This window comes from Urocampus carinirostris, chromosome 6 (genome assembly GCF_059441175.1).
Source record: "Urocampus carinirostris isolate Australia breed hairy pipefish chromosome 6, RoL_Ucar_1.0, whole genome shotgun sequence".
Lineage (NCBI taxonomy): Eukaryota > Metazoa > Chordata > Actinopteri > Syngnathiformes > Syngnathidae > Urocampus > Urocampus carinirostris.
In genome coordinates this window covers 32,803,711-32,821,083 of record NC_142354.1, presented here as the reverse complement: position 1 = coordinate 32,821,083, position 17,373 = coordinate 32,803,711, and the positions used below count along the sequence as shown (strand labels likewise).

The following is a 17,373-nucleotide window of genomic DNA, read 5'->3' as shown; positions in this document are numbered from 1 at the left end:
CTTATGGTCGTGAAAATACGGTAATAACTATCTTGTTACGTATAGGGACCTGCTCACAAATGCACTTATTCCAGGTCTGTTTAGTTGAGCATAAAGCTACAATTATGTGGTTTTGTTTTGAAATTGACAGAAAAAGCTTTTTTTGCTTCTAGTTACAATACTGATATGTGGCTACACAAGTTAATGTTTACCTTTACCATCAGTGTAAGAGCATTTAACTAACTCCCTTGTAAAGACCCTTGTTGTCTAATACAGGGGTGTCAAACTCATTTTAACTCGGGGGCCACACGATAGAACAAACATTCTGTCAGGGGCCGCACTATTAGATTAAAGAGAAAGAAAAAGAGAGATAAAGAAATAAGAGAAAGAGGGAGGGAAAAGGAGAGAGGGCAGGACAAAGAGAGAGGGACTGGGAAAGAGTGTGAGAAACAAAAGAGATGAAAAGAGAAGTCATGAGAGAGGGGGAAAGAAAGGGAGCGGAAGAAAGAAATCCAAAAAGAAATAGAAAGACAGAAAGAGAGAAAAGAGAAAAGAAAGCGCAAAGGGTAGGAAAAGAGAAAGAGAAGAGAGAGAAAAGGAAAAAAAGAAGTTAGAGCAAAATAAGTTAAAAAGACACAGAGAGCGAAAGAGACAAAGAGCACCTAAGGAAGAGAAAAAGAGAGACACAGAGAGTGGGAGAAAAGGGGTGGAAGAGAGAGAGAGAGAGAGAGAGAGAGAGAGAGAGAGAGAGAGAGAGAGAGAGAGAGAGAGAGAGAGAGAGAGAGAGAGAGAGAGAAATACAAGTACAGTGTCTTTGTTCGAGGCACCTGGCTTTGGCAACGTCAAGTGGACTTATTTCAACCCGCAGCTTGTTTTTCTCTTGCGCTTCTCTGAGTGTTGTCTCGCGGGCCGGATTCAATCATTAGCGGGCCTGATCTGGCCCGCGGGCCACCTGTTTGACAACAGTGGTCTAAACCATATGATTAGTGCTCGTACGGTGAATTTGCGGCCCTTTATGGAGTCTATTTAAGGGAATCATGCCCCAGAGCCCACATCAAAACGTTAGAGGGCAAACTATAAATAATCGGAGCACTTAATAAATAATTTAAGCCTCAACATAAAAAAGTGAACAATCACATTAGGAATTAAAAATGAGTAAGATCTCTGTGTGTGTTTTATTGTGTGTGTGTGTGTGTATGTCATAAAATGAGACAACATGAATAAAGGGTCTCGTGCAGTTTTCCATTCAAGCTAGGTCTATCACTGACGGTCATTACCTTGTTTGACTGAGAGAGCAGAAAGGGTTGACACAAAAGAACTCAGCAGAACTGATTCCTCTTCGGGACACACATGCATGTTCTGTGGAGGACACGGACAATGGGCATGACTACCGATGAGGTTTGGATGAGCATGAAGCGTATGCGTGACCGCTGAAATACCTGTATTGTGTCATTGAGTACCAAAGCATCAAACTGAGCCAGGTATTGGATGTGATATCGCTGCAATACGTAGTGGTACTTTCTTATGAGTCCTTTTAGTTTCTCCATGTGGAAGAGTAACTCTGCCATCAAACTTCAAAACACGACAGAGCATTCCATAATAAACAGATGAGTCTCCTGAAAAACTTGGTTGGGAAGTTGTATTTCCTGTGGTTTCGACTGGAGCTACCTACTTGTCCACATAGTCTTCTGGCGTTTTTATTTTGGGCATGTTGTCAGAGTGTCGCACAAGCCACAGGACCTCATCACGCGAGAAGGACAGCGCCATGAAGACAAACAGAGCCTTTGGGGATTTTATTTAACAGATAATATATGAGAATACACGATATTAAAGGTATTTGAAATCCAAAAATCCAGACCAGATTGGAACAATAGACATTTTATGCTTCCAATTTTGTGGAAGCACTTTGGAAAAAGCCTTTTCCTTTCCAGCCTGAAGATCCGTACCATTTTCTGCCTCGCTTATCCTCAGTAGGGTCGCAGTGGTGCTGGAGCCCATCCCAGCCATCTTCGGGCAGTGGAAAACCTGAACTAGTTGCCAGCCAGTCGCAAGGCATAAAAAGACCATTCACACGCTTATTTATAACAACGGTCATTTTGAAGTCACCAATCAACCTGCCACGCATGTCTTTGGAATGTGGTAGGAAACCGGAGGACACGCAAGCAGGCATAGCTAATACATTGTTCCAATACGCCCTTAGTGCAATTAACCAACCAAGAAACCATCTATCCAATCATAAACCTACAGTATGTGCATATTAATTTCTCGCTATAGTATCTGTCCATCCAAACACAAACCTATCATCCATTCATTACGTAACACATTCATTGCCCACTCGTTTTGGTGTTTTGTTCAGATTCCGGTTCAGATTCAGATTCAGATCTACTTTATTGTCATTCTAGTACACTTGTATACAGAACGAAATGTCGATGCATCTGACCCCCACAGTTTCCTTGAATGTACAGATATAAATAAAGTTGTATTGTATTTTGGCTACGTATAGTATTTTACCATAGTGCCGATAGTGCAAGAAGAGTAGCTAACCAGATGTGCAAAATGGGCAGTCAGGTTAACAAGTCAGGTACACAGTAACATTAACACTGTAACAATAACCCTGTAATTACAATAGTGCAGAGAGCAATGTGCAAGGAGTGGCAAGCTATAAGCTATAAAAGCTATAAAAAACTGCCAGTAGTGCAAAAAAGTCAGATTAGCAGCCGTTTAGATTTAAGTTAACTATATGTTAGATTGACCATTTAACAGTCTGTCTCGACTAACTTAGGAAATGGTATATATATATATATAAATTTTCCTATGTATTAGGTGCATAAAAGTTTGAGATATCATCAGACACTTATAAAACTGAATAAAATATGGATATTCAGATTTTCTTATGGTAGAACTGGATGAAAAAGAATCTGGGTAAATACTCAGAGGCTTCTTACTTTTGGTCCCAGCAGTCCTGGTTCGTCTTCCAGAACTAGTACTAACTCCTTCAACGCTCCTCTAAGAAAGTGTCTTCTCTCACGATGCAGAGCTCCACTGTTGATAACAAAACTCTAAGGCAACCCTTATTTTTTTAAAGTAACCGTGACAAAAATCGTACCTGTTGGCTATGGCGTGATCACGACACTCCTTGATGTCTCCGACTCGCTTACTGTATCTGGTCAGCATAGAAAGATATAAAATGGTTACTAAATTGAGTTCTGCAAAATTCACAAGCCAGCAGTGTGTAGGCATGTTAGGTTGTTCCTTTTCAGTCAGCTATAAAATGCATAATTCAGAACTTTTAGTATCTTTCATAATTGAAATGGAAATCGAAATTGAATTGAATTATATGAAACTGAATATAATATCACCAAATGACTTTACTGTAGATTAAGAATCAACACAGTTTTTCTTTTTTTTATGTATTTATGTTTTTTTTACACATTTTTGTGCTTGGATTAATTACGGTAAAATATGCATACCGGGGCCCCCGGTCTGTCCAGTGTAGCCACTAAATTTATATACGTAAACCGCTTCATATTTGAAGATAAATAATTAGTCACGCCTTGGAACAGTGTTTTTCAACCTTTTTGAGCTAAGGCAAATTTTTGTTTTTTACATCCAAAAATCTTCAGGTACACTGTAAATCGGAAATATTCCATGCAACCTGCAGCTTGTTTTTCTCTAATATGCCATGGCTTAAGGTGTCATGTCCAGCATGGTCGCCGTGGCGACCGGCTGGCTCCGCCCCCTGGGCACCGGGTGTAGCAGATCGTCTAATTTGCGTGTGTGCTTCTTAAGGGCAGGTTGTGGGTATTGCCGGTTGCTGGTTCTTTGCGTTTTCTGTTCTGCATTAATCTGTTCTGTTTGACTTGAAGAAACCTGTGTTTGCCCGTTCTGAGTAAAAGCCTGTTTTGTGAGTATTCCTAGTCTGAGTTCCTGTTTGCCTGTAAGCCTGTTTTTGTTTTGTTTTGTCCCTGAATGTGTTGGACGACTTTTATTTCCTTAATAAAAGTAACTGGTCGTAACGCGAATGAGTTCACCCTTCCTGCCTCCTGCCTCCGATCTGGTCCGGTCTCGTGACATAAGGGGTAACAAATTATTAATTTTGGATAATAATTTTGCAGCAATTTTGGATTTTACTACATTTATATAAGTTTTATTCGATTTTCTTCTATTTTTTTTTTTTAGAAAAATGACAAAACTAATGAGCATAAAAGGGAACCAAAAAAGTATTTTACTAGGTTCTAAATAAAAAAATAATGTTTTGTATTATTTGATATTTTCTGTAGTCCAATCTTAAACGACTTCATAAGACAAATGGTGTAATTTAATACATTCCCCTACATATAATTCGTATATAAAAAGAAAAAAAATAGTCATCTGCTGCCACCTAGTGATTAGGATGAAGATTATAGTTATTCGGCTGATCGTTGGAACAAAACAAGGATTAATGAACAATGGCGTGCTTTTAAGTGAAGATATAATTGGGATATTTCCTGGGGCACACTACACAAAGTCTCAAGGCACACTACTGTGCCCCAGCACATTGGTTTAAAAAAAACTGCCCTTGGTTACACAATAAAATCACACAGTTGACGCAGGTGTATACATTCATGTTATCCTGTCTCTGGCAAGGAGTATAAGAGGGGGAATTGATATTTTTTTATCCATGTACTCAATGAATGTTCATACCCTTTGATGCTTTCGAAGAGGTCCTCAGAAACTTTGTGTATGCTGAGAAGCTCATCCCTCGTGACAGTGATGTACAAGCCGCTCCGCAAAGCCATTTTCCACAACTCTTGCGATGATGGGTTACTGTTCAGGCTGCTGTGGCACAAGAGGAAGCCGACTAGGGTACAAAGAAAGCTTGTTTCAACAATTATCTTCACAAATGTTGTTCTTATTCAGTAAGAATATGGAGGCAGTATTAAGTGGGACGAGCACTTACTGATGATCCAGCGCTCCATTACCTCCAAAGACAGATATTCACATGCCATCTAGAAGGGAGCGGGTGTGGGGTTGACATCATGCAGTTAAAATGCCAAATGTGACGAATAATAAAAGTCTTTCATGCAATATAAATGTCATGTGAAATGAAAAAAGCATTTTTTTAACTTTTGCATGCATTTTACTATGGATTGTCTTATTGTATTTATTCTAATCATCGTGATTTGTCATGCACAAAAATGGTATATAAAGGTATGAGCTTCCAGCTGGTGCAAAGCAAGACACTTACTTGAAATGAAAAACACAATAAAAAATAAACAGATAGTAGTAAAGAGTCAAAGGTGGATACAAAGAAGGTGGTTGTGGACACAGGTGGTTAGAGTAGCCAACACTTTACTCAAGTAAAAGTACTGTTATTTGAGTAAAAGTAAAAAAGTACTTGTTGAAAAAATTACTGAGTAACTGTAGCAACGTCGTATTTATCGATTCTTTTAAAACAACCAATGAGATCATCAAATTATCAAAGTCCATCCAATTAGCCATACAAAACACATTTAATATGAAAGTAGATTTAAATAATCAACGTAAATTCAAGTGAACTTACTGTATCACAGCAGGCCGGATCCAACATGGTAGCCGCAGCATTGAGTAGGCTGAGCAGCTGGGCACTTCGCCATTCTTTCACTGGCAAGTTTCGCCGAGGGTAGATCATCCGCAGAGACAGCAGTGCAGCTGTCACTGACTGAGGCCGCAGATAAGACAAATGATGACTATTACAATTGCACTTGCATTTATAATTTTCAAACACAACATAATCACATCTCATCTCATTAGCTGCACCGCTTATTCTCAGTAGGGTCGTGGGGGTGCTGGAGCCCATCCCAGCAATCATCGGGCAGTGGGCAGGGGACACCCTGAACTGGTTGCCAGCCAATCACAGGGCACACAGGGACAGACAACTCGCTCGCTCATTCACACCTAGGGACAATTTGGACCGGCCAATCCACCTGAAATGCATGTCTTTGGAATGTGGGAGGAAACCGGAGTGCCCGGAGGAAACCCACACAAGCACGAGGAGAACATACAAACTCCGCATAGGAAGTCCGGTAGCTGGATTTGAACCCACACAGGAGGTTCCCAAGACCTTAGAACTGTGCCGCACACGCGCTAACCATTGCGCCGCTGTGCTGCCCACACAACATAATATTATATACATTTATTTAATTACCATTTTGTGTTTGTAGATTATGATTTTAGCAATATTCACCTGTTTCTTTACCTGTCTCTTAGGGCGGCCATTTTGAGAGTTGTTGTCATGAGATGTAAACAATAATGTTTTATAGGCGAATGACCAAACGTGGCTCTGCAGGTGAGCCACTATAGGTGAAGATGGTGAACTTAAATTGTTTTTTAGCCCAGCTTTGGGCAACATAAATTTCATTCCGTGACGGGCAATGATCGCCGTTGGCAAAAAAAAGGATGGCAACAGCTTCCCTTAGCACGAACCCCAGAAAATGGCAGCCCCAGAGAAGGACAAAAAAGATGGCTTTTGCTTCTGAACTCATTTTGTACAAATTAAATACAGTAATCCTTGAATATAACCCTGATTTTTTTTCACTAAGGGAGTAGTTTGGCATGGACGGAGGGGACACGTCCCCACCAATGTCAGGCGATCATTGTTTTTTTCCCCAACAATGGGATGCGATCACTTAAAAAACATGCTATGCCCCCACTAATGCCTTGAGCAAATCTACACCTTTGCTTTTCACGATTTAGCTACTTCACATATTCGGATTGTGGATTGTGTTCTGCATTCTGTTTGCCTAAAGTCTTCCCCGCTTAATATTAATTGACACAAAAAAGGGTCAATGGGAATAAAGTTGGCATTAAAAATATTCTTTTTTATTTGAAGAATTGTATTCACTATTATTTAAATTATGATTATATTTTGACCATTTTCATTTGGGTATTCTATCTATCTATCTACCCATGTCATATCCCTCGAGAGGGGTGACCGACAGCAAGACAAACACATACAAAAACAAAGAAAATAAAAAAAGGGAAAAAATAGCAAAAAACACACACAAAAATGCCCAAGCACCCAAACAAGTTAGGCACCTCAGCACCCAAGTTGGTCATGTTTTCGTCCAGATGAAACGGGACACAAGAAAGCGGCCATGTCACTCGGGTCAGGGTGACACAACACACTCTTCAACAACAGGGCCCGACAGCTTTCACTGGTTTACCCCTGCCGCATCATACGCAAGCCCTGCCCATCCCTTAGAATGCGTCTAAACATCCCACTATCCTTTTACAACACCTCTCCACTCATTCCTATCACCAACAAGAGCTCTAGCTTCCGCTATATTCAGACCTCTTTTCTTTGGTATGCTGTATGAAAAAAACTGCCGGGCAGCCTGTAGCCCGCGGGCTGTAGTCAGCTCACCATTGCTCTACACAATACAGCAACTCCTAGAAGTCAATTTTTACCTTTAAATAAATCATTTTTGGGTTATACTTATTGCTTTATTTAAAATCAAATCATATATGTAATTGCTCAAGATTAATTTAATTAAGAATTTGATTTTTGGACATATGACACATTGAAACTTTGCAACAAAATTTCAAGAGTCAAGAAAAACTACAAGCATAAAATAAAAATATAGAAAAAAAATCTATTAAACCTTAGTATGGGGGCCAAACTCCTCAGTAAGCTTCTTCCAAGGTTGCTCATACTCCACAAACATTTGACTGAGCCGAGGATATGAGGGGTCACTGCAAGAAGTAGGCAGGCAAAGTGGCTGTGACTGAATGCTTACCTCCCAATGTATAAATATCATGCAGTCTTACCTGCTTCCTTTGGTCATCTCATGAGCGCAGTTGAACATACCCACTAGAGATTTCTTCTCGTCAATGCGCGCAAGTGTGATGATAACCGAGGTGTATGTAATGATCAAGTCCAAGTAGTTTTTGGTGAAGTCAAAGTTTATGCCCTAGAATTAGAAATTCCAAAGCATCAGTCAGTAGGAAGTGAGGTAAAAAAAGATGAGGCGATATTGATGGTGATCAGTGTTGGGACCAGTGTTCCCTCCAAGCTGCGCACGTGCGCATTCGCGCACTGCTCGCACATTCTCAGCGCACAAGAAAATCTAGCCAGCGCACAAAAATGAAGGCTCAAAATTACTAATTAAGAAGCGACTTAAGTCAAAGTTACAGTGCATAAAGGTAAAAATACACGGGTTCCCCTGACGTTGTGTCCTAAATGCGGTATTTTGAAGTCAATGTCGAACGAAGTCGAAAAGTAAAGTTAGTAGAGTTTGTCGAGAACCGGCTTCTTCGGCTCCGCTCACTAAAAGGAACTGGTTCTTTCGGGTCCTAAACGGCTCTTCAGGTTGTTTTTGCTTCTTTAATCCCAACATGACCAAATATTATGTAAAATTATGAACAAAATGACTTAAAAGAAGGGGGGAATAGAAAAAAAAGAAAAAAAATACCAAAATGAAAAAGTAGTGAAAATCTGGGAAAAAAAGAAACAAAAGGAAGAGAAAAAAAGAAGGAAAAATTTAGAAAAAAGCCAGAAAAAAAGAAAAAAAAAAGAAACGTAGGAAAATAGTAAATGCAGAACAAAAAGAAAAAAGTAACAGCTCGGAAAAAATAAACACAATGAAACTTTTTTTTAAAGCAATTTAAAAAAAAGTAGAAAAAAACACGGAAAATAGAAGAAAAAGTTTGTGTTACATTCAAAAAATTTCCAATTGTATCAAGTGAATCTTGTTGCCAACATTGTACTTCCACTAAAAATGTGACTAAGTACAGTTCTGTATTTTGCAACCGACTAAATATGCCCCCAAAAATGTTAATATTATGCGTCAAAATACATAAGGAAAAAAAAAGAAATGGATATCTTGTGAAAGAATTATATGAACAAACGACGTTTGTAGGCCGTACAACCTTTGCAATAGTACATGAGTCAATTCATTCAATAGAGAAAAATAATTTTGCCGGAAACTCAGCAAAATGTAACTTGATGTCAAAATTTGGACATGTATGATAATTAATTATCTTGCCACGCTTGGGATTATGGTTGCTCACTGTTGTTTCAAGCGTTGCTCACCGACTTTGTGTGAACGCTCAGACCCGTGGAAAATTACAGGGAACATTGGTTGGGACTAATGTGTTACAAAGGAACGTGTTCCTGGAATACGATTCATTTTCTCGGTTACAAGTACTGCAACAAGTTATTGATAAAATTATTTGACTCTTACTGTTTTAAACATATGGTCTGTTACTGTGTAATTCTACTACTTTGTCATTGTAGATCTTGATTTAAAAAAAAATCTGACTGCAGAACACTACTGCATCATTCACGTCGGTACATATGACCCTCGATCTGCCAGGAGTAGAAAGGTTTATATTTACCCACAAAGTTCAACTGAATACAGTAATGGCGGCGCCTTCTCAAATACAGAGTACAAAGACGCTGAGTTTCTCCTTATGGAGGTACTCTCACTACCGTGTGTACTCTCATCTTAGCCCAATTTACACCTATAAAATAAAATACTGATATTAGGGTGTAAACTTATATCCGCATATTTGGTTGTGTGCCACCAGTAGTGAATGGTAAGCAGCAGGTGGGGAAAGGTGCGTGGCCTATACAGGAACAAGGAAGCAATGGGAAATCAATGGGGCAAACGTGATGACAGAATTTATGGCAAAAGTGTGCGGAATTTTGGCCTTTTTATTTGTGAAACCACTGTTGCAATACAGCAACCCAGAAGAAAAAAAAATATATTTCTTGGACAGCTCCTAGATATAGAGAAGACAATCTTCGAGTGATTTGAAGCCCAGAGACAAAATTAATAGGGAGTGTCTCAGCTAAGAGTTCATTTGTAAGCTCTAAACCACAGGTGTCAAACAGGCGGCCTGCGTGCCTCATCAGGCCTGTAAGGGATTGAATCCGGCCCGCGAGACAACACCCAGAGAAGCGCAAGAGAAAAACAAGCTGCAGGTTGAAATATGTCCACTTGATGTTGCTAAAAGCCTCTGCACTTGTATTTATTTCTCTCTCTCTCTCCCTCTCTCTCTCTCTCTCTCTCTCTCTCTTTCTTTTCCACCCCTTTTTCTCGCACTTTGTCTCTGTCTCTTTCACTCTCTGTCTCTCTTTTTCTCTTCCTTTGTTGCTCTTTGTCTCTTTCTCTCTCTGTGTCTTTTGCTCTAACTTCCTTTTTTTCCTTTTCTCTCTTTTCTCTTTCTTTCTTCATACCCTCTATTTCTCTTTGGATTTCTTTCTTCCGCTCCCTTTCTTTTCCCCCTCTCTCACAACTTTTTATCTTTTGTTTCTCAAGCTCTAACCTCTTTTTCTTTCTTTGTCCCGCCCTCTCTCCTTTTCCCTCCCTCTTTTCTCTTATTACTGTATCTCTTTTTCTTTCTCTTTAAGCTACTAGTCCGGCCCCCGACAGAATGTTTGTTCTATTGTGTGGCCCCCGAGTTAAAATGAGTTTGTCACCCCTGCTTTAAAGAATGCCCTCGCCAAGGAATATGAAGGGTTCACTACCTTTACCAGTTAGTTGTTTTCTTATTTTTGTTTTACTTTTTGTCTATTTTAAAGCAGTTTTAGGGGGTGGCCTTTTATGCAAGTGTATTGGGTAATTTCTAACTTAATAGAGACTTTCAAAGTAACGCGCTACTTTTTGGAGTCTGTAAGCTGGGAGGTAACTGGTTACATTTTAAATGAAGTGAGTAGTAACTTTATAACTAATTACTATATTTCAGTAAAGCGCCGGACACTGTTGGTGAGATAAAAACATCTTGAAATGTTTAATACTATCTAAGAGTCTGTGGGCACGTTTTAATAGATTTTTTTTCTGTGATTTATTTTGAAGCAGTTGCGGATTGTTACTCACAATATCAAAGAAGCACTGGCTGGCATCTATTGTGTTCAGTAACTCGTAGACGTGGTCCTGAAACAAAAAAGATTTTTATTACATTTTTATTAAAACCAAACACGGATACCAGCAAGGCAATTAGGCCCACATCGGTTCTTGCTGACATCCCACTCGATACACAAGCCTCAACAGTCAGATGATTTTGTACTCTGAAAATAAATTGGACGAATTCCTCACAAGGATTATGTTATCTGATGTGCTGATGATGTCTCGACCTCAATCATGCAACTGATTGTAGGAGTATAATAAACACTAGCAGGTTTTAAAATCAACTTCAGTATTTTATAATGGGAAGTTATATGCAAATGTAATCCCTCATAATGATTACATGTGCTTAACAGACCCCAAAAAAAATCTGTGACGTGCAGTCAGGAAATCTCAATCATATAAATATAAAATTACAAATATATTAAATGGTTATATTTGTTCGGAGTTAAATTTGTTTTTCATTTAACTTCAATGCAATTCTAGGATTTTATTTTATTCAATCGCTGAATTTTCACATTACATCATCCACCGCTTATCCTCAGAAAGGTGTGTGGGTGCTGGAGCGCATCCCAGCTGTCTTCGGGCAGTGGGCAGGGGACACCCTGAACACTTTGCCAGTCAGTCGCAGAGTACACAGAGACAGACAATTCACTCGCCTATTCACACCTAAGGGAGAATCTGGACCGGCTAATTAACCTGAAATGCATGTTTTTGGAATGTGGGAGGAAACAGGAATGCCAGGAGGAAACCCCCACAAGCACGGGGAGAACATGCAAACTCTGCATAGGAAGGCTGGTAGCTGGATTTGATCCCATGACCTCAGAACTGTGCCGCAGACGCGTTAACCACTCAGCCGCTGTCCCGCCCACATTATATCATTAAACTCTCAATACAATTAAAATGTAACGTAATACTGTGCTGATCGAAATGCAAATGCAGAGTGAGGAACGCCATTCTCTTGCCTTATGGCAGAGAGCTATGGTGAGACCAGGCGTAAAATTGGTGATAGTATTTAGCAAGCTACCATCAAGTCAGACCAGCCAGTAGTTTTTTTTCCTGTTGCGAGGACTTTTTTTCACAATGGAGGATTACTTATCTATTGATACTTTTATTCAAAAGGTAAATAAGACTTAAGTTAAGGTGAGACAATAAAACATCTTTTTTATGCTACAGTTTAAGTATTGATTTTATGCTCTGCCAATCAAATGATGAACAAGACGTAGGTACATTTATTTGTAAACCTGACTGTGCCTCAGCAGACACAAACCTCAGCAGACAATGCAGCAGTTCTTTTTAAATATTTTTGCCTTATTTTGGTGGTTTTAACTTGCAATTACCCTGAATTCAATGACGTCCAGAAAGGAGTCATAATAGATTGTGGTGGCTTCCATCACTTTTGACTTTTGGCGTTGGATGCTGGTAAGACTTTGCTATGGTGAGAAGAAATAAAAAACAATATACTGTGAGTTATAATAATATGGCATAGTGGTCAGTAAGGACAGCAGCCAAATACTTACAATGGTTCCCCGAAAGTCTATGTTTGGGAATTTCTTGTTGATATATTTAATGGCAGGTTCCATAGTCTTGTCCGTCAGGATGGAAGGCCGCTGATTCACATCTGCACAGATCTGCAACACAGGTGAAATGAAGTTCCCTTAGAATTCATAATTATTGTTGTTATCCTCTGCGACACGGCTGCTGGGTGGTTAGTGCACAGCCCCTTGGTGCAGAGGTCCAGGGTCCAAGTCAAAATACCGCATGTCTCCCTGTGTGGAGTTTGCGTGTTCTCCCTGAGCCTGCATGGGTTTCCTCCCACATTCCAAATTGGCCAGTTCAGATTGTCCTTAGGTGTGAATGAGTGAGTCAGTTGTCTGTCTCTGTGTACCCTGCGACTGGCCAGCAACCAGTTCAGGGCGTCCCCTGCCGACTGCCCAAAGATAGCTGGAATGGGCTCCATTACCCCCATGACCCTACTCAGGATAAGCGGTGGAGAAAATGGATGGATGCAGGTTGTTATCATTTATTCACAGAGAAGCCAGGCATTCAATAAGCCACTGTATGACGTCCATGTTTAATAAAAAATAATGAAAACAACAAAAGAGAATTTAAACTTCCCGTGACTATATATCTGTGACCAAATCAACGTTATCAGCTCCTTTCGCCACTATGGCTTATATGTTTTAACGTGACTTATTTTTAACTTGAAAAAAAAAAAAAACTCGATATAATGATTTTTTTCTCCTCTACTTGTCAGACGATGTGTAACTCGGTTGATACGCACAGCGCAGCCTCCATTTAGATGAAGTAAGTATCCAATTACAGGACACAAACTTCTTAATCTTACTGGCTTCATTAACTGTCCCCAACAAATGATCTAATTGACCATGGCAATGATCATTTAGCTACATGTGCCGCACTGTTGATACATCCTGGTGACACAATCTAGCGGAATTCAAATCGGATAAAAACTGTCAACACTGGAAAGAGCGTAACCAAATGGATATAATACAGATATGTGTAATCAGGGGAGGCAGGTAAAGCTGTGCCTCACCTATAGTCATGGAAATAATAAATGAAAAACATATCAAATGGTTATATTTGTTTAGTATTTAACATTTATCTTCACAATTTTTTAATTTTCCTCATAAAAAAATTACCATTGCTAACCCATGATATTAATACATTAATACAATTATTATCTGGTAATATGTTATTGTGCTCAGTGTCTGAAGACGTAAACTGAGGTACGCAATTCTCTTGCCTTGTGGCAGAGGGCGATAGCGAGACCAATGATTCTGATTTGGCGTGTACCAAAGCCCAAAACAATAGAATAAGTGATTCTATTAGCACGCTAGCAGCAAGTCAAGCCATAAAGAAATTAGTTTCTCAGTGTATTGACTTTTTTATGCTGCAGTTTATATGTTATTTTCTTGCTCTGCCAATCAAAAAATGAATGAGATGTAAACTCATTTATTATGTAAATCTGAATGTGTCGCACCAGACACAAACCTCATAATAGGCCACTGATTTAATAGTTCACAAAGAGAACAGCATATAGAAAAAATGGATTTAAAACAAAATTGACCTTTACTATGATTATAGTAATAATGCTTGGTTATGTTAGGCCAGCAGACTAGGCCTTGCTAGCCCTGACGGCCTACCGCTAGGCTAGATCATTTTTCAATAATTAAAAACATCTTGCAGGCCATTCTCCCGGGATCTCGTAAACTGGCTTGCTAAAGCTAGCTTGACTCATGCTAGCAAAGTAGCTAAAGCTAGCAAGTGGGTCAGCATAATCAATTAAGTGTTTCTCTTATTCCCCTGCTATTCCAGTTTTCCTCAGAACAAAACTGCTTAAACCATGGTTAAAAATGTAAGTAATTGCATTGTCGTGCTCTATCCATCCATCCATGATCTGCATCGCTTATCCTCAGTAGGGTGGCGGGGGTGCTGGAGCCCATCCCAGCTATCTCCGGACAGTGGGCAGGGGACACCGTGAACTGGTTGGCAGCCAGTTGCAGGGCACACAGAGACAGACAACTCACTCACTCATTCAAGCTTAGGGACAATTTAAACCGGCCAATTAACCTGACATGCATGTTTTTGGGATATGGGAGGAAACCGGAGTGCCCGGAGGAAAACCACGCAAGCACGGGGTGAACATGCAAATTCCACACAGGAGGGTTTGTTCTCATGACCTCAAAACTGTGCTGCACACGTGCTAATCACTGCCCTGCCGTGCTGCCCGTGCTGTATTCAACCTAGTCGTATTTCTAACCACCACTAGGTGACAGTAACTTTCCACCTTTCGAAAGATTACTTCAAAGGGCTTTTTTTTTGCTGCTTTAGTATACTTTTTTTGCAAATGCTTCTAGCATTTGACTAAAATAGCATCTTCACAAAATTTTATAAGCCAGGTGCCTCGGGCATGGCTCTGACTAAACATTTTTTTCTGAAATGTTGTTTATCTACAGCTGCAAGCTTGTGAATGACAGTGAGCTTACAGCAGTGATGCAGAATAATGATGCTCCTGCCTCTTCCTTAAGCAAGTAAGCCACGGGGTGACCTTGAGAAAGATTGCTGGTCTCAAAACGGTTTTTCCATCATTGTGTAGAATAATTGACTTCCTAGCTCACTAATGCTTAGTCAGGCAGCAACGTAGTGGCAGAAAAAAAATCTATACATTTTGATGTAAACAAGAAAGCATGAATATAAATAATTTCTGCTATTCCCACATTACTTTGGTTGTTTAATGAATTTCATTATAGGGCAGGATAGAAGATGTGATTATAGATACAGTGTAACATAGAAGAAATAATTATCAACCTTTTTTATGTGACCTACCCTATTTAAATAATTTTTTAAACAAGCATATCTGATTTAAACACGACAGCATTGCTAATATGATGGTGTTCCTTTAAAATCCTAATAATTCTGACAATACACACACAGACACACACACATACACACACATCTACATACATATATATATATATATATATATATATATATATATATATATATACATAAGAGGGCAGCATGGCAGCGCAGTGGTTAGCGCGTCTTTGGAACCTTCTGTGTGGGTTCAAATCCAGCTACCGGAGTTCCTGTGCGGAGTTTGTATGTTCTCCTCGTGCTTGCGTGGGTTTCCTCTAGGCACTCCGGTTTCCTCCCACATTCCAAAGACATGCATTTCAGGTGGATTGGCCGGTCCAAATGGTCCCTAGGTGTGAATGAGCAAGTTGTCTGTCCCTGTGTGCCCTGCGATTGGCTGGCAACCAGTTCAGGGTGTCCCCTGCCCACTGCCCGATGATTGCTGGGATGGGCTCCAGCACCCCCGGGACCCTACTGAGGATAAGCGGTGCAGCTAATGAGATGAGATGAGATATATATATATAAGCCTGTTCTTCTAATAATGTACTTTTGTTTGACCAGACTTAACTATTCAAAGATGTGTATAGAATTTTGGTCCTATGTGTTTCCCAAGAATGACCGGAGACCATTTCAGGATGTAGACTACATTCATCATCTAAAGTCAGATGAGATTATCTCCATCTTACTCGTAACTAAATCATTTGGAAAATGCATGGCTGCATCTCATTTCTTGTCTCTTTGCGGATTATTTGACAGTTTCTGCCAACTGACATCCCGGGTCCACTTCCTGGTTGCACTTCCTCTTTAGTTGTGTGCAATGGCGGTTTAGAAAGGAAGTCAAAAAGAACAACATGGTGGAGAAACTTTTATTCAGGTTTACTTGCAATTATGTCAAAATAGCACGGTACAAGATAATGTTTTAAAAGTCAAAATGCTACCAGCAGAAGTTCAAAACAAAGGAGAGCCAAAATTAAATTGACTTAATGTAAACTAAGCTTTTATTTATCTGTTGTATACTTTTAATTTTGTTAATAAAGTGAATGTAAAATATGCATCTTTAAATTAATTGAGAATGTGACTTAGGTTCCTTATTTTTTCTGACTGTGCTCTGTGCTCACCTTCTTGATGTAGTTCATGCGTATCAACACCCCGTTTCCCCTCTCATTCAGAATGGTGAGCTTCTCTGCCAGTTTCTGATGATTATCCATGATTTGGCCACTATCTCTGCTTGAGCCTAGGCCTGTGGCACCCAGAACGTCGGAAACGAATGAGTGCACCCAAGATGTCACTCTTGTCTATGGGTCACATGGAGCTTGTAGTTGTGGGAGGAGTTTGGAATTGTTTTGCTGTGTTTCTTGCAATCATCTGGTGAAAAACCATCAAGCACAAATAGACACGAGTTCAACTCTTTAAGAAGAGTCTCTTAAGTGCCTTCTACGAGGCGTCTCCATGGTCTTAATCTGACCATTTTGTGCAAACCATCTACCTTGTACTATGATGACGACACAGACTCAGAGCCTTCTCTCAAACCTGATTTGGCCCAACCTCACCCAGACTCTAGCTCGGCGGCGCCCATTGAGTTCAAGACCCCTGCTTTTAACACACATGTATAGTTATGTACATATAGGTATGTACCCATCCAGCATGGCCACCTTTACTCTAGTTGTCCGGATGCAGATCACTTGATAATGAACTGTCTTACTCTCTTACGGTCTTCACTGAAAATAAAAAAATAAATTTCTTTATCAGGCCGAAAATACATGTAAACAAGATTTTACTTTACTACCATTAAATTTAACAAGGCAGCATTATTTGAAAGAACACTTTGTGTAATATCTGACCACTAGATATCACTGTATTGTGTAGTGCATCTGAAAACAAGTGCTAGAAAGCACAAGGAATATTACAAACTCAAAGTGAACCATTCCATTGTTCTTCTCATTTCTTTGCCCAGCTTGTCGCAAGGTTTTTGTCACAGTGAGCCTTATGTTACGTTAAATAAATGCAAATGTAATGACCTGCAATATGAATACAAATGCATATTTGTATGATATTTCATGTATATTTGCCTATTATTCAGACCAATATTTTTTATTGTGAATTAAGTTTTTTTTCGGAATGCACAGGGCAGCACGGCAGCGCAGTGGTT

The 17,373-nt window shown here is 39.7% G+C and overlaps 1 protein-coding gene across 1 annotated transcript in view; it reads right to left on the bottom strand.

Moving 5' to 3' along the window:
* Nucleotides 1–16,487, bottom strand: part of nckap1l (NCK associated protein 1 like) — a 37,302-nt gene extending 20,815 nt beyond the window's left edge. The window contains exons 1-14 of the mRNA XM_088338777.1: nt 16,343–16,487; nt 12,368–12,478; nt 12,188–12,280; nt 10,821–10,877; nt 7,768–7,910; nt 7,602–7,692; nt 5,522–5,659; nt 4,919–4,967; nt 4,663–4,819; nt 3,086–3,142; nt 2,925–3,021; nt 1,652–1,761; nt 1,419–1,551; nt 1,257–1,338 (exon numbers count right to left, since the gene is read on the bottom strand). Coding sequence (XP_088194903.1) covers nt 1,257–1,338; nt 1,419–1,551; nt 1,652–1,761; nt 2,925–3,021; nt 3,086–3,142; nt 4,663–4,819; nt 4,919–4,967; nt 5,522–5,659; nt 7,602–7,692; nt 7,768–7,910; nt 10,821–10,877; nt 12,188–12,280; nt 12,368–12,478; nt 16,343–16,432 — 1,408 coding nt within the window. The 5' untranslated portion in view covers nt 16,433–16,487. The remainder of the gene's footprint in view (nt 1–1,256; nt 1,339–1,418; nt 1,552–1,651; nt 1,762–2,924; nt 3,022–3,085; nt 3,143–4,662; nt 4,820–4,918; nt 4,968–5,521; nt 5,660–7,601; nt 7,693–7,767; nt 7,911–10,820; nt 10,878–12,187; nt 12,281–12,367; nt 12,479–16,342) is intronic.
* Between the last annotated feature and the right edge of the window lie 886 nt (nt 16,488–17,373).